Consider the following 18,628-nt stretch of genomic DNA (forward strand, 5'->3'; position numbering starts at 1 on the left):
TTATCAGTAGATGGCGCTGTATGTGTCAGAACACGTAAATGAAAACACCTGTCATGACCAATTGAAGTTGGTATAAACACGCCGGGTACACAGGTTTTCCTACTTTTGCATCTGCGACTTCGCCATGACTGTCTCAATGCAGGGTTACGCTCTGCATGTAAAGCTGTATTACAAGAATGATGACTTGTGCGCACTTTGCTCTGCAGAAATTCTGGACACTGAAGGGTCTGGAAAAAGGTGTTGGTCCGATGACTGCCGTGGGTCTGGAGAAAATGATTTAGAAATTCGAAAAGGCAGATTCTTTTGGTGTCCAACCTTGTAGAGGGAGGAAACAAATTAATTTGCATCAGTGGAAGCATTGGCCACAGCAATGCAGGAGGAGACGAGTGGTGGTATGCAAATGTGTAGTGCACAGAGAATTGCCTGAACGTTGGATATACCTGTGAGCACAGTGTCTAAAATCCTATGAAACATCTTTCTTTGTATCCATTCAAAATTACCCATGTGTACGAGTTGCTTCCTGTTGTCCTACCAGCAAGAGAAACTTTTGCTTTAGAATTTCTTGCTTGCATGGAAGTGGATAATGACTGGCCATGGAAGATTTTGACAGACGAAGTCCACTTCCATCTGATAGGATATGTCATTACACAGAATTGTCGAATTTGGGCAACCTACAAACCACACGCAAATCAACCAGTACCACTTCATCCTGAAAAGTCACTGTGTGGTGCGGGTTTATGGCATCGTTTATCATAGGGCCATATTTTTTCAAAGAGACAGGTGCTTCCGTTCATGTTACCTGTACCATCACTGGTAAGTGCCATGAGAGTCTTTTGCACAACCACGTCATTCCAGCTCTCCAACGGCATGGATGTGTGTGAATGGGATCATTTTTATGCAAGATAGCACATGCTGTTCCTCGATTTCAACATGTTGCAGAAAACGGTGGACAGCGTATTGAACATGTTTGGCACAAGTCACACAGTAATTAATAATCCAATTTGATTTTGATTGATGCTTTTTATGCGGTTTTTGGCCTCGGGACAATTAAAAAATCAATCTTTGCCATCCAATGTGATATGACCTTGCCGTAGTGGATTGGCTTATGTAACTAACAGTATCACACCAGTACACACATGCACACTTAGTAGTACAGTTTGTTTATTGTCAAACATACAGCTTGTGCTTGCACTGGGATGTAATAAAAGTGCTGGAAGTACTTCACTGCAAAACAATTGTGAAATTTAGAGCATGACCTTAGCAAGGGTACACCACACAGGTGTGCTAATGTTTTCTTTCTATGAAATTATTATAATTAAATACAACGATATGATTCATTTGTCATTTGTAGTCGACCACTATTAAATTATGATGCTTACAGCGCCATCTATTGCTACATTTTGTAACTATTTATTTTTCTTCTGGCATACGTTTTCCTCTTTCTCCGATAATATTCCGTTGCATTTTGATGTCATCCTGACCAGTGGTGTTATTTATATAGCGGTTTGAAAGTTTAATTATAATCACCCTGTATTTAATCTTTGCATGCTCCTTCATGGTTAATCTGGTGTGTTCATTCCTCTAAAGCCGCAGTTGGAAACTGGAGGTAAGGTTCATGCCTATTTTTTGTTTTACTACATTCCAAATAATTTTGATTGTAACAGAACAGTATACAAGATGTATCACAATAGCTGTGACTAGTTTTCTGGAATAGTAGAGGGCATGAAGTGAAACGTTTTGCTTAATAGAGCACTGTCCAATAATGCATTGTTTTGTGCTTGCACTGGGATGTAATAAAAGTGCTGGAAGTACTTCACTGCAAAACGATTGTGAAATTTAGAGCACGACCTTAGCAAGCGTACATCACACAGGTGTGCTACTGTTTTCTTTCTATGAAATTATTATAATTAAATACAATGAAAATTGCACGTATGTTATTTAAATTTGCAGATTGCACAATCTGCTCTAATTCTGACTGAAAATGTGTGTGGAAACCGGAAATGTGAATGGAAAGAAATGTGCTTGGAACAAAAAAAAATACCCACTGGAGACAAAAAATTTAACTTTCAGTATCAGTTCTGTTATTAGGAAGCCTGTCTTTCCTCACTTTCGTAGAAAAACAGTGATACATATTTTAAAGCCCAAAACTTAAGTAGACAAATTTCACAGACAATATTAACTTCATTAGTTCTCATTTCTGAGGTCAGAAAAACAGCTAAAGCAAAAGTGTGTAAAATCGGAGTAATGGGTACGGAAAATGAATCATTAGCAGACATTGTATTACTGATAAGTAATGTTTACATTATTGTTCTCCACCACATCATAAAATCAGGAAGTTGAATGTTCACATGTTCTACAATACAGGATAACACTGCATCCAACAAGCAACTGAAGTTAGTACTGTTAATGGTGACTTCGCGATCCAAGCATGTATACTATTGCATTGTCTGATTCAACCTATTGCACCACAAATGACAATTAATTCATTCAGATTTTGCCAGCAGTATCTCATGCAGCATATAATACCATAGTATAAATCAGTAGATAAGCACATAAGATGAGTAAGTTCCTCTTTAAAAGACAGGCAGAAAAGTGGAGAACCAGCTGCTTCAGCTATCATTCTGCCTTGTTCACCAAAAATTTTGGCATGTGAACATATTCCCACTGTTTTAACATGCAATATCCCAAATACTTTTGCCGAGTCTCTCTTCGTAGTGAAGCTTTCATACTCAGTATCCCACTGTCACTGTCACCATCTGTCTCTGTCTCATTTTTCTCCCATTGATTTACAGTATATCACAGCGCCACTGTCTCCTCTCTCACTTACCCGGTCTCCTTTTGTCTTTCTTTGCTACAGCCACTGTCTCCTCATCACCTCAGCAACTCAAAAATTCTGGTATATCCAAATTATTTTTCCCCTATACCTACGTGTTTGAAATTTCAGTCCAAAATGTGCCCTCTCCCATACCTACGTGTTAAAGTTCACCAGTCTGGGAGGGTCCAGACCCTCCTCCCCAGAGCAAGTGTGTGGTGTTCTGTCATCTCTTGTTTTTGTCCACACTGTCTTCTCTCTCTTTTCCTCCCACTGTTTCTCTTTTCAGGCATGTGCCACCCTCTCTCACTGACCATCAATATCTCTTCATTTTTGAAAAAAAAGAAAAGAAGAAAGAAAGAAATTAGTGCCACTTGACTGTTAATTGTTCATTTGTTTTACATAGTCATGCTTTCAGCTTTGTAGCCAATCTCAAGTTCATGGTGAAATTTTAAAATGCATCTGACCTTGCCCTTAGTTGTCATTTCTGATCTTATAAGATGAGTTGTTGTATTGCAGGATACGAGTACATATCAAAGATTCATATGGCTGACAATGTGCACAATGGAAAACTACAACTGTTCTATAAGACAAGAAATACATTGTTTCAGTGATGTCATGTCACAGGCAGGTCAGACATATTTTAACCTTTCAACATGGACTTGAGAATGGCTATAAAGCTGAAATCATTATTATATAAAATAAATACATGATTAACAATTAAATGATAGGATTTTGTTTCAAAACAATCTACATGACTGTGGTCCCCCACAAAGATAAGATCATTAATATCTCCTTCTCTTCTCAATCTCCTTTCTGTTTCATCTCTCTTTCTCTTCTATTGGTTCTGTCTCCTCTATCTCCCACCAGCACTGTCTGTCTGCTATTCTCTTTCAGCTTAAAAAAGCAGAAATATGTTTTCATGTCCAAATTTTTGGTGGGAAAGGAGGAATGAGGATAAGGCAGCTGATTCCCCAATTTTCTGTTAGTCTTTTCAAGAGGGACTTACTCTCCTCCTTGCTTCTGCTCCAGAGTAGGGGCACCCTGGTGGTTCGTCTTTTTTTTGTCTGCTACAGCAGGGTGTGAAAACTATATAAAATGATTGCTATAAATTAGTAAAGTTTTGACAGTTTATTTATATGCTGTGATTCATTTATATAAATGACAAATAAGTAAGCATAATGTAATGTTAACACACAGCCGTTTGTTTTACGTTTTTCCCAATGCTTTTCTCATCGACTGCAACTCGTTGAAAATGTCTGGTTTATGATTTATATCATAAAAGAGTAAAAATGTCATTTGAGATATTTTACCCAATTTTTGGCTGTCATTTTCTTTTCAGGAATATTAAGAACCTTTTTAGCCCTTTATTATTATTATTATTATTATTATTATTATTATTATTATTACTGCGGTACCTCTTTGGGCATATTAAGTTTCGACCCTTCGTGCAAATATTATCTTAAGAACATATGGTAACATTTTCGACGACCTCCCATGAAAAGAAACTGCAGGAGTGGCCATCCCGACAATTTGTACTTGCGTACCCAACAAATCATGGTTTTTGGAGTTTTCTCAGGATTCAGACATGAACAAATTGTGCTTTTATAAATCACATTAAGTCCACTAGAGTACACCTAATTCAAAGGAACCAAGCAATTTTCTCTGTTTGCCTGGGCTGGATGAAGTGTAATATTTAATTTTTGATCCTGCACTATAGGATAGGTGCAGTATGCCAGTTCTTCCGATAGGTACAGAAATGGTCACTAGGCCGAGGGCTATCCAAAACAGTTGACCACTTATTTCTGTGATCAATATAACCCAAGATATGACTCCCCTGAAGAATCACATTTTTGTAACATATGATAACTGCACCCAGTCGTACAAGGACCAATTGCATTTGTAAAGATATGTTTGGTATTTAATAAGAAATTACTTGTATTCTGTATTCTATCTCCATGAATTTTTTTTATGTCAACCCTTCTTTAAAATAACAATAAAATTGGGTTGCTATGTATTTAGATGGAGCCCAGTCATATATCCTGCTCAGGGACCAGTCCTGACTCAGAATATGCCTTCAAGATTCTGAAACGGATGGATTCCAAAGATATTGGACATCAAGGACATATTAGAGTACAAGATAATGCCCACCCTTCAAATATGGAGAACAAGTTCTGAAATAGCTGTTAGGTTCTCCCACCTAATACAACCACTCCCTAAACTTTGGAACTTGCACTCTAATATATCCTTAAATCCTTCAGCTTTCCTAGACTTGAGTTACATTACATACAATTTTTTAAATTATTGTATTTGTAGTTATTTACTGACTAGATTATTACTCTTTCTATCCTTCCCTTCCTCTTGGAATCTTTTCCATTTCCCTGCTAATTCTAAAGTGCACAATTCATTTCACTTATTGTCTCTTTTCCTCTCAACACATCTTTACTTCTCTTTGGTTGATAATGTCTTACCTGTTGTGAGGATGGGTGAAGAAAAAGATGATGGGGAGTATTGTTTCCATACTCTAATTTTTATTATTGTAATGTTTTTTGAGGCTATGTCGTCTTAAAATAACACTGTAGTACAGAGAATACAAACACCCCCACCATTTCCTGGTGCTCATAATATTAAACACACTTCCTTTTTTATTTTCCAGCGTCATGGTGATAACTTTAATACTGCCCAACGCAAGGCTTTCGAATTAGTGAATGAAATTAAGGGATCAGTGTATGTTTCACCATATGATCACCCAGATATATGGTAATTACTACAATTTGTAATATTTCTTTGTGTTTAAAGTATGTAAATGATAATAGTAACTAAAGTTAAATGCTTGTTACGAATATTAACATGTAGCACAACTAGGAAAATTGTCACTGTAGATCTAGATAGAATACAAGAGCTGTACTTCCATGAAAAGTAGTTATGTTGCAGATATGAAGGAGATACTCAGATTTTATACACTTTTCTCCTGTAGACTGTGCCTCATTGTTTTCTCATAGTTCTTGGGATTGCTCTAGTCAGTCTGACAAGCTAAGATGTTTGCATATGCATTTATTGTGCTCATTTCATTGTTCACAAATTAACGTAAGAAACTAGGAGTTACATGTCTTTCCTTGCCATTAATTAGTTCACAAATCACTTTCCAAATTGTGCTACAGAATGACTCTGTTTATTGGCTACCTATGGATGATTCATTTGTGTACATGGAAGGATAATGACTGTTCATAGATTCAGAAAAAAATTAACATATAGTCTCTGCAGAGCACTTTCGTTAAAAATTTGAGATGGAGTAGTAGTTCTCAAAAACATAGTTGTCAAGAAAACCAATTCAGTATTAGTTCCAAAATTTATTTTATATTTCAATCACTCATTGCAGAAATCACATCAGTCCAGAATTCTTCAAAGCGCATTTCATGGCATTAATGGACTTGCCGCCATGTATGTAGAAATTGTGCTAGTCGAATGCTTTGTCTTGAAGTCCATAGAAAGCTTCAGTGACTGCAGAAACAATATAGGTCAGTGATATGTGTGGCTTCTGCTACAGAAAGTAGTACAGAAGATTTGACTGATTTTAACAAAGGATGTGTATTTACTATTGCCAGCTTTCAAAGACTGATCTTTAGTCAAGAATTTATTGTTTGTAGAAATATCTCATAAGTTCCAGTGAGAGTACTGGTTGTAAGTACACCAAAGAGGAGGGAAACAAACAGTGAATAATATAGATTAATGTTATCGGATCATCAAAGATAAATGGCTGAGAATATGAAAATGGGAGAGGTGATAGTATTCCAAAGAAGTCCCAACTATTTGCACTGCATTAAGTGCATGGTCATGGTCAGCATTATTAATTTGTTTGAAATCAAAGATGACCAAGATATTTTCCTGCGACAGCTCACTGAATAGCATGATATAAATTTTAAGCTCAGCCATAATAATTTCCAAGACAAAGTAATTTGATGCTAGACTAATGAAGAAGTGCAGTTAATGTACCTTTTCTTGTATTTGGAACAGCATGTGTGCTTCTCATATGTAGCGTGACCACCAATGAAAGAAGACTTCCATGCAGGCTCTGTCAGTACACAGAAGCCTGTGTAGATATGTTTACATCAATTTAAAGAGAAGCAAAATAACCTTTTTGGTTATAAGCAACTTACTGTTTTTTAATTAATAAAAATAAATTTATATAAATACTTCATTACATTCAAAATCCCCCATTATCTGAAAAAAATGTTCTCAAAATTTAGAGTAGTCCTGAATAAATAGTGAAAACTTTGATCAGCAGTTTAGTCGGATGTGAGTTAATGGGTGCCTGAAATGTGAGGAGCTTCTCTTATCAAGTATGGAGACATTGCACTGTACACTCTATGAGAAAAGTAGCTGAATGAGTACCACAATTCACAAAAGAAGTTTAAAGAAATTTTGGCAGAAAATGGAGCATGTGACTGAATTATGCTTATAACATAATTACAGTCTCATATTTGACTTAACGTAAAATCTTCCGTTACCAAAAATTCTCATTCAACATACCTACTACACGTCATTTATAGGTCAACAACTGAAAGACCAAAAAATCTGAACTCTTTTGTTTATCCTGAGGATGGACAAAGAAAAGAGCCATTGAAGTTCTTTGCCTGTTGTTGAAATACTTGGGGGAACCTCTATCTACTACAGTGAAAAATCTGTACCTTTTTCACGACTGTTGTACTGGGCAAAATTGCAACCACACAATTATTCAATATTGTCGTGCACTGATTGGTTGTGGACTTCGTACAATGAGTCAAGAAATGTGACTGCATGTATGTTCCAGAAGAGAATGATGCCAAAATCATTCAGTCATCTGCTGAGTTTCAAGTAACAAAATTTGAGTCCCCCACACTTTTGGATTTTGATATTTGGTACAAAGACTATTTATTACAAGAAAGTCCTTTAGGCAAGGAATCTCTTGGGAAGACCATTGTTGTGTAACAGAAAGTTAGATTTTTACCTAGTAAATACATTTGAAAGTGATGTTTTTACAAGCTGACTAAAAACTGCAAAAGTAATATTTCTGTAGAAGAAGGGTGGAAAATGTGAAATTTCTAATTGTCGACCAGTTTAAGTTTTGTCAGACTTCAGCAAAATAATTGAAAAATGTGTCTTAAAAGATAAACAGCCTTCTTAAATGAAGAAGCCTGCTAAGTGACTTGCAACATGGATTCAGAGCTGGAAAGTCAACCCAGTCAGCAATTTTTGTCTCTCTTAAATGAAAAACTAACAGCAGTGGATGATACACAACATGTATTTGGAATATTTCTTGATCTTAGTAAATCCTTTGATGTTATTGATCAGAACATTCTCTTGAATAAGCTAAGTAATTGTGGAATTAGAGGCCAATCTGAAAGGTGAATCAGTCATTCCACAATAATTGTCACATGTTACAGAAATAAAACACAAAGACAGTGAAACAAAAACAGTTTCTAGTTTTCACAGCAATGAGCAAAAAATCAAATATGGAGTCCCCTAAGTGTCAGTTGTGGGACCTGTCCTGTTTCTGCTCTATGTAAGTGACTTGGCTGGTAAAAGTAAATCAAGGAACCACAGTACTCTTTGCAGATGACTTAATATTCTACTGAAATCACACAGTGAGGAAAATCTGTAGAAAACTGGAACTCAGTTATGCATAGTATAGTACGCTAGTTCAGGACCAACAAGCTCACCATTGATACTGAAAAAATTGTGACAGTTAACTTTCACACCACACAAAGCCTCCATCATGAAAATATTGTTTTCACTATCAAAGGAATAATTGTGTCAAATGTGAGTTACACAGAAATTTTAGGCATACATATGTATAAGGATTTGAAGTGGGAGATGCACCTTAACAATCGAAATAAAAAAACTGGGTCATTTGCCTATGTGTTAGGATTCTCACTCAAAATACAAGCTGTATCATGGCATTACACAGTCACTACTGATGTATGGAGTAACTATATGGGGAAACTCCACTGTAGAAAAAGATTGTCAGGATGGAAGCTCAATGCAGGGATTCCTGTAGACCCCTTTCAAAAAGTCTGAAAATACTGCCTCTGCCTTATATGAAATACTAATTTTTATAAAAGGGAACATCTTAAAAAAGAAAACTCTACAAATGTAACTATAATTGACACACGTAGGGAACTAGGCAAAAGCTTAACCTACATCTAAACACAGTAAGTACAAATATATGCAAAAGAGGAGTGTACTACACTGGAGTTATGTTATAGCATAACTCATGCATTCTTATTTAAAGTATATACTGACATTAAATGCATTTGAGATAAAGTTCAAACAGTTCTTGCTTTCACACTGCTTCTACTCTGTCTCTGAATTTCTGGAGTATCATAATAAGTAACCCAGTTTATCAATTTATATTATTAATTGTACAATTGTCTATTATATAATTTAATATTATCATTTCCGTTAATAGTACTGATCACATAGTCTCACTTAACAACTACTGTAACTATAAATTAATTGTGTTACCCCTGGCTTGCCCTCTATTATATTTACAATAAATGTTGTACATCAGTTTATATTGTTATGAAATTTGATTGTGTTAATCATATAGTCTCAGTGACTACTATTATCATAAATTAAATTATGTTACCCCTGACTTGTTCTGAAACATATGTACAAAGGTGCCAGAAAAATGATTTCCTGGTCCAAATAACCAAACACAGAATCTCAGTATGATTCAAAACACAAGGGACTTTTAACTGTCAACGAGTTTGATGTCTTAGTGTATCACTCATTCAGGTTCAAAAAACCTCAGAATCCTCAACTCACCAGGCTTCCCAGCTCTCCATGTTACCGTTCTAGAGTTATTCAATTGACTGTGAAGAGGTGGAAGTTGTGAAGAAAATAGTTGAATATGTACTACAGAATTTCTGTAGATTCTATGAAAATCTCCTACACTGGCACGGTACTGTAGTGGACTGATGATTTTTTTTTTATCTCTCATAATCTTTTATATTATGAAAAGGATACATTGACACTCATCTTAAAGATGCCATGTTGACATGAACATCGAAAAGACTTACACATTGGGCTTTCGGCCAAAGTATTCTTCAGAAAGAAAAACACTCATTTATACAAGCATGCACATCTCTCACAAACAGTACTGCTATCTGTGACCACTCCAGCCATAATGCGCTGTATTGTGTCAAGTGGAATCAGTAGCCCAGAGTGAGGCAGGAAAGAGGGAGGGATAGCAAGGTATTGGTGTTGTGAGAAGAGTTGGTGCTGCCTGGTCAAGCATGCAGGGACTATGTGACAGGATAGGGCCGCCAGGCACAGCATCGGAAGGCTGTGGCTTTGGGACAGGGGGAAGGGGGAGGAGGGGGGGAGTAGTAAGCAGGAAAAGAGAGGAACAGTAAAGGGGAAGGACCAGTGGATGCATTTGAAGAGAGTGGCATACAATGATGAGGAGGGGACATGAATTGGGAGGAAGTGATAGACAGGGGGGAGGGGGTGGGCAGGAACTGTTGGGTGGACGTTGTGGGAACAGTAGGTTACCGCAGGTTGAGTTGTGGATGGTTCCAGGAGCAGACAATATGTTGCAAGAAAATATCTACACATTTCAGAAATCTGATGCTGGAGGGGAGGATCCAGAGGCCTGGTTTGTGAAGCAGCCATTGAAATCAAGCATGTTATGTTCAGCTCCAAATTGTGCCACAGGATATTCCATTTTGCTCTTGGCGTCCTGAGGACAACATATCTGCAGTGAAAACAACTTCCTTTCCCAGTATGCTGAAGGTCTCACAAGACCTAGTCCGCAAACAGATTTCCAGTACCATAATGTCCCCCACCCCCCCACCCCCCCACCCCTCCCACTAGTCTTTCCACTACTGCCAAGAACAGGCTATAAAGGAGCACCCTGTACTGGATCAGCTGGATCACTTCCTTCATTAGGGCTTTTGATTATGTATCATTATGGCCTGAAATGAGGGATACCTTCCTCACCACTCCTCCTAAAGTGGTGTTCAGTCACCAACCCGACTTCCACAACATCCTGTCCATCCCTAGGCCACTCCCAAACCCAAACCTCTGCAAGACCTTCCCAGTCCACCCACCCAGCACTTCTTAGATTCGAGTCCTGTCACAGGCTTTTCCTACCCCATCAGAGGCCAGGCCACTTGTGAAGTCAGCCTTGTCTTATAGCAGCTCTGCTGCAATCATTGCACAGCTTTTTATATTTGTATGACGACCAACCAGCTGTCCACAAGGATGAATGGCCACCACCAAACGGTATCCAAGAACAAAGTGGAACACCCTGTGGCACAATGTGCAGCTGAACATAACATGCTTGATTTCATGGTTGCTTCACAACACAGGCCGTCTGAATCCTCCCCACCACCAGTAGCCTTTCTGAACTGTGCAAATGGCAATTATCCTTACAACACATTCTCTGCTCCAGATATTATCCCAGCCTCAACCTATGGTAACCTACTATCCCCACATCCTTCCCTTCTGTCTTGTCATCTCCTCCTAACTCATGTCCCCTCACCTCCAATTGCGTGCTACTTTCTAGTGCACACCCACTAGTTTTTCCCCCACAGAGCTCCTCTTTCTTTCTGCTCCTCGTCTGCCGCCCCCCCCCCCCCCCCTTTCCCTTCTTCTTCCTCTTCCACAGTCTCGCGACACTGGGCCAGGCAGCCTCATCCTGCCATCTGGTCCCTGCATACTCTGCCAGACAGCTCTGGACTTCTCTCCCCCTTCCCCACCCCACCCCACCCCACCCCTCTGTGGGTTGCTACTTGCACTTGACATGACACAGTTGCATCCTGGCTGGAGATAGTAGTCAAGTGCACTTGAGATGTGCTCACTTTTGTGTGTGTGTGTGTGTGTGTGTGTGTGTGTGTGTGTGTGTGTGTGGGCGCGCGCGCGCACGCACGCATCCCTTTCATAATATTGTTGAGATTTCAACCTCCACCTTCTGTTGTTTCAAATAATATTTTTGTATATTTGTCTTACTGCAGTAAACTTTTTGTGTGTTACTTTGTATTGAATCTGGTTTGAGTGTAAATATTGAGTGTCAGGTGTTTTTGCAGTATTTTCCTAGAGTGAAAGATTTTTGAGCTCCTTCTGCTTTCATGATGAAATATCTATCTTCTCTAAAAATAGATCTCTTTTTCTGCAATTGTTTTTCATTTAGTAGAGAGACAACATAAGTTGTTTTATTTTAAACTGCAATTGAATGCAACAAAAATTGACCACACCAATGTGTGTTGTTGTAAAAGATGTGAATATATAAGAAATATGGTGTTACTTTTCTCAGTCTAGAGAATATATACAGTATTTTCAATCCCATATAAATTTTAGGAAAATGGACTTAATGCTGTTTCTGCAGTTTCCAAGTAAGATAAGGAGTAAAGTTAACTACACACCATATAGTTGGTGCATTAAATGACAGAAGGATATAGCACTGAGGATAAGTGTTCTTTTAAGAATGGTAACAGTTATTATGAGATAAACAGAAGTAAGTATGTCTGTATTGGGAAGGTTGGAGTAATGCGAGTTGCTATGGTAGTGGTATCCAGTATCAAAAGGCAGTCTTCTGTGATTTTAATGGAGGGTATTGGACATCGAGAGGATGAGTGGAATTTAGATAACATCATAGAAGGGGAAAGAGCATAGAATGGTAGTAACCAGGTTGAAACACCTAAGACCTATGGCCATATTGCTGAAACATGACACTGATGGGCATGATAAGTAATGTGACAGGACACAAATCAATTCAGAATGATGAGCCAAGGTAGTCACAGATAGCAGAAACAGTTCATGAAGCAATTCAAACTGAAGTAAGAGGTTGCTGGATACATGCTCTACCAGACTTTGGGGGGGGGGGGGGGGGGGGGGGGGGGTGAAATATCAGTTGCTGGTAATTTCTTGGCTACTAGTAGACATTTTTGAGAGGACATCATATTCATGATTGACTGTAAAAGTTATTGATTTCGCTATTGCAGCTCGGCCTTTGGGCTATTTTCAAATAGTGCTGCAAAAAGATTTTGCTTCAGCACATGTTGGACTTATTTTAAAGTCTGAGATGTACTGAAGCATAATATTTTGCTACACCACTTGAACATGGCCCAAAGGCCAAAACCGCAATAGCAAAATAAATACTTTCTACAGTTGACCGTGAATATTATGTCCTTTAGATAAATCTAGATGTCTGTGAAACCCGACCATGAGAAGTTAATTACTAGTAGACATGTTACTAGGGGCAAAGTGGTATACCAATGTAAAAGGAAAAATCATCATTTCATCTTCATGTTATAGGAGTGAGTGATGTATTACCTTTGTACTTGGAGTTCTAGAATTCAATGCTTAAGGATGTTTAGCCATTGTGAGGAATTTTAGTACCTAGTAAGGTACTGAGCAATGGGTGAAGTATATGATGCAGAAGGAAAAGCAGAAAATGGAGAAATATTATCAGGAAAATGGGATAAAGGCAATGAAATGGAGCACAGTTGTGGGCTTGGATGGCAAGCAGATTGCAGTATTTAAAGAGGTACTAGAGGGTAAATAAAGCAGACTAGTTTGGAAGAGTAAAGAGATTTCAGGTGTCTGATGGAATGAAGAAACATCCTCCTTTCTTTGTGCTATATAAATTGCTGCCAGTAGCAAACCAGCAGGCAGTAGGTAATAAGGCACACACAGTGTGGAGTGGGGATTAATGAATGGTGTCAGAGCTACTGCTGGAAGAAAAACCATTAGGTTGGGTCGTGAGTTCTGATAAGTTTTTTCCATATAAATCTCTTTTCAGTAAATATATTGTACAGCAGATATTGGACAGAAAATCTTTTTGCCTATTGACTTTACAAGTTGCAAAACAATGTCATTTAAATTTTTATAATAAATTGGCTTCATAAAATGAATAGTGTGTTGTTTACATTTCATAATGAATAAATACAGATTTGAGTGTATGCTGTACATTTGTAATTAAAGGTATGAATGACTTGTTTTCATTCATGAGGTACTGAGAGCTTGAATAAAAGCAGTGTTGCAGTAGGTAAGATGTCACAGACTTTTAAAGGTGTTTACTTCAGAAAGAGATTTTGTATGTGTGTATAGTTTCATTTCTGCATGATATACACCTTCTTGGTACAGTGTAGTGTTGCAATGAGCAACATGTATGCCACAGTTCGATCCGGTACTGTAATTGTGGACAATATTGTTTTGAATAAAGAAGTTTTCTTTCCTGACTATACTCTTTTTAACACACACAACTATTTCTGGTTTATCATTGCAGAGAAGGGGTAAGATTTTTAGTTTTTAAAGAAACGTTCGCATGGTTGTCTGCCGCTTGCTTGTCGAATTACTCATCATCATTGTGTTTTGGTTCCTGAATACAGTTTTGAGGTGGTGTACATTTCTCCAAAAAAATGATACCATACCTCAGCAATGGGCACATACAGAGTATGGCTCTAATTGTTCCTGTGGTGAGCTGAGCTGCCGCTGCAACAGTTGGTACCAGAAATACCATGTTGTCTGTCTACAGCAGAAACATTGCTGTGCGTCAAACCAGTCAGGCTGCCCGCAAGACTCTCTCTCTCTGGGGCGGCAGTGCCACCAGGAAGATACTGTGATAAACCTTTTGCATTTCTTTTGTTTTCGTCTTCTTTAAAGGCAGAGAGAAAGAGAAAGAGAAAAGATGAAGCGGTAGCCCATCATAGAGCCTATGCCTACCGTCTGGTATTTTTGATTTTCAGTTGTTAAAAAACAGAGGAGTTTTTCTTGTACCAGTAGGAGGAAGGAAGGAAGGATTCGTGCTCAGCTAGTGAACGAGTGAGAAGCACGCCATTTTTAGCGAGTAATTGTTGACCGCCATTTTGGGGTCGCTATGAATAAGTGAGGAGTACGTATTTCATATGTGCACCGTTTAGAAAAATACAGTATTGTTTTATTAACAGAAAGGTTGCGTGAGTTGTTATTTCAAATAGTACGATAATTACAAGAACTGAAGCCCACCTGTGTACTTTGGAAAATTACGAAGATCTGATAAGCTTAATGGGAACACGGTCAAGACTTCAAAGGTGAACACGGCGACCAAATGTAGCATTAAAAAGAACGATAAGCACAAATCTACAGCGGAGAAAGAAACTACTTCACCCTGCAAAATAATATGAACTAATACGAACTTATTTCCAGGCGTAGCTCAGCTTATTGTGCTTCTCATTCATGCCGAAAAATTAATCTCACTAATTCAATACATTTTAAAAACCCACGCATTTCAACAGTTTATCATCATCTGTTCCATTATTTTATTATATTATAATACACACGCTCTTAAGCAACCATGCACAAGCAGCTACAAGTTGTAAGGCAGCCCAAGTATTGCTATGGAATTCCTGCAGAACATTCGTCATGTCTTCAAGTTGTCAAGTGAGATAGAAACAGTGGCCAATAGACAGACAGTAGTTAGCCTTCATTAGAAACAGAACAGTTAATAGAATTATAGTGTATGAACAGATACTGCCTACCTAGATATTTAACCGAGTACTGTTAGTTTGGAACTGTTCTTTGGATAATACATCAAGACATAATATTATTTTTCTTCTGGCTTAAGTTCAGAGAACATTATTAGTTTGTGTTCATGGAACTATAGTCATCGCAGTACAGATAGGCCAATCCTGCATTCTGCAATTGCTGAAGCCAGCATTACCAAAGTTGAGTAATATATTTTGCTACTCGCTATTCTGAGTTATGTTCATTGTGTGTGTCCTGCCCTTGAACCCACGCATCTGTCCTACCAGGACACCTTTATTAGTCTTTTTCGGTAGCAGCGAGATTTTCATCAAAGTGGACACCTCCAGACCACAACAGTTTTAGCACTAGTGTTGTAGCAAAGAATTCTTACTATATAGCTCATTTTTGCTAGTTTTGAATGTAGGAAAGTGATGTGAGAACTCCAGTTAAGATTTTCTGTAATATGAAACCCAAGAAATTTGGCTTCAGTAACAGCATTGATCTTTTGGTTATACATACACATTATTGATACTGGTGCATTTTTATTTTGATCTGTGTGGAAATTCATTAATGCTGTTTTCTGTGGATTTACAACTAGCCAGTTTCAGTTAAACCTGGGGAAACGTCTCACAATTATTTCACAATATCTTTTGCAGATGTGCTTGCATAGCTGAGTCAGTAGAGCACTTGCCCATGAAAGGCAAAGATCCCAGATTCAAGTCCCATTCTGGCACATAGTTTTAATCTATCAGGAAGTTTCAAATAAATGCACACTGTGCTGCAGAGTGAAAATTCGTTCTGAAGTGAAATACTGCCCCACCTCTTTCTTTCCTTTTCTTCTCATCCCTACCATTTCCACAAAGCTCTGACTGCCCTTTGCAATCAACATATGTGGTATTGCCAATCCTCACTGGTGCTGAAGGACTCAGAATTAAAACATTAACCCAATACTTAGAAACAATGGAAACTGTTAAGACCTTAAGTTCAAGGATTTGTTGAGGGTAATAACTGCACTGTTAGACTAGTAAGATACAGTAAATGTTCTTTTCAAAAAGAACCCTTTACAGCAGTAAAGCGTGAGTAAAATTCAGTTGGTAATTCAACAAACAGCCTGTCTCAACTTCAGATATAAAAATTTTCGTGTTGTAGATATCTTATTTTGTGTTCTCTGTCAATTTTAGACCATCTTTTTACTTCTCCATAAAATAAGTCTTCATTTTCTATGTACTCCTGTTTTCATAAAGTTCGACTGTTTGGCCTTTAAGTTTGCCGTGTTTCATTCACTGTTTAATTTTAATTCATTCAGATCTTGTGCTAATTAATGTAGTGCTCTTGATGTGGCATTTCAGTCTGTCAGTACTATGCCATTGTTACAATTGTTACTCCATAGAATTTCCTGAATCTGGTATGGGTTTTGGTACGTCATAAAACAATTGTGACAACTAAATAGTAATTATTTTTGTAGAGAATACTGCATTCATTTTGTGTAGTTATTCACATTATATTGAATATAAGATCGTGCGAGTGCATCTTGATATTTTTGCAGCATGTTGCTTGATTTATTAGGATTTGAGCACGCAGCTGCAGAAACTCCACTTCTTCACTGATACTATGGTCGCAAATGTCAGTCATCTTCAAGTAATCTGAGAGACTATGTGAAACCCAAGAACTGTGTCACTCTGTTAGCATCACAGAACACACAATGGCCAGAGATGATGATCAGCAGCAAAGAGCTTGTATGAAATATCCTGTGTTTAGGCACTTGATCTATCCCAGGATATTTCTGCATCAATAGAAGTGGTCTGTAGTGACGTCTTTGCAAGCTGATCAAAGAAAGTGCCGGAGCCCGTGCTTTTTTCAGTCTGAAATATCCTGTCTTTAGTAATCAAATCTTTAGTTAAACGAAGTTCCACTGCTCCCTTTACCACGAAGTCTCAGAATGATAAAGTTGATGCCATAAGTGTGTTCATTGTTATACGCCACTGTGTTGATCCACTTCTGATTTTATTTTATTATTATTTTTTTTTTACAAAATTCCCTGCAAGTGTGGTCTTGCGTACATCCAGAAGCCAACACATACAACCCCTTAGGGATGTCCCGAACACATAAGGTTCATCCATCTCTTATACCCCATTAAATCACTGCATCAACACTGGCCACTCTACTCCATATGTTGAAAGCCTGGTGTCGACTCATTGTTGTAGGTCTCAGTGGTAAAGAAAGCAGTGAAAATCCTTTTAACTAATGATTTAATTTGTAGATATAGTGATTTCAGCATGGACAAACTGTGGAATAAGTGCTTCCTTTGATCATCTCACTAAGATGTCACTGAAGTCCAGCTCCTGTTGATCCGTCAGTATGCCAGCATGGATTGAGAATCTAATCATAGGTCAGGTCATACAAGCTATTTGCTGCCGTTCAACTTCTCTGGCCCATTTGTGTTCTAAGAGGCTAGTGCAGTGATCCAGTTCTCATGTTAAAAACTAAGAATGTGATTGCTATAACTTTAATCTCTCAGCTCTCCTAGAAGGCACACCCTAAATTTAATGGATGATACCTTGTGGTTTTCATGATACTGCTTCTCATTTCAAGTAATATCAGAATATAAAAGAAAGGAAAAATGTTATTTTCAGTCTTTGGTATGGTCAGGTGTGTTTGTGATTATGCAGTGTGGCAGTTACATTCTGAGTATCCTTTCAGTTACTTTTACTTTTTCAAATAGTATTCACAAGTTTCAGCTTGTCAATACATCAATCGTCATAGGAGGAATATTTTTAATACTTTTTTTGGGAATGGTAGACAAACATTGTCTATTAAAATATCATACTGATATTCCAGACATACACTTACTAGTTAAAAGTTTTAAATTTTTGTATTGATCAAGAAGACGTACAAAAATTCCATACTCTCTTGTTGACCTGATTAATACTTAGTGAGGCATTGACCATTTTGGACAATCATAAACAAGACTAAGAAGACTGCTAAGTATTTGGACAATTGCCCTATATAAAGTGCTAACTAAGGTAGAAATACACACACACACACACACACACACACACACACACACACACACACACACACATACACACACATACTCTCTGCATCTTTCTGTGTGTGTGTGTGTGAGAGAGAGAGAGAGAGAGAGAGAGAGACTACTCTGGCCCTTGGGGCTGCAATGAGTCATTTTTTTCTAACATTCCACAGTTCCAAATCTAATTTCTGGATCTGCCAACTTTTTAAATGTTTTTATTTTGTGGATGCACATCTGACGGAAAGCATTCATAGTTCCCAACCTTGAACCAAGTATCTCACTACCCCAAAACTCGC

At 37.8% G+C, this 18,628-nt stretch overlaps 1 protein-coding gene across 3 annotated transcripts in view; it reads left to right on the forward strand.

Moving 5' to 3' along the window:
* The window catches only part of LOC126481002 (L-serine dehydratase/L-threonine deaminase-like), an 86,795-nt gene that overhangs the window by 36,460 nt on the left and 31,707 nt on the right, over positions 1-18,628 (forward strand). For all 3 annotated transcript variants that reach the window (XM_050104451.1, XM_050104453.1, XM_050104452.1), the window contains exon 4: positions 5,469-5,572. In XM_050104451.1, the coding sequence (XP_049960408.1) occupies positions 5,469-5,572 (104 nt within the window). The remainder of the gene's footprint in view (positions 1-5,468; positions 5,573-18,628) is intronic.

The sequence above is a fragment of the Schistocerca serialis genome, chromosome 5 (genome assembly GCF_023864345.2).
Source record: "Schistocerca serialis cubense isolate TAMUIC-IGC-003099 chromosome 5, iqSchSeri2.2, whole genome shotgun sequence".
NCBI classification, from domain to species: Eukaryota; Metazoa; Arthropoda; class Insecta; order Orthoptera; family Acrididae; genus Schistocerca; species Schistocerca serialis.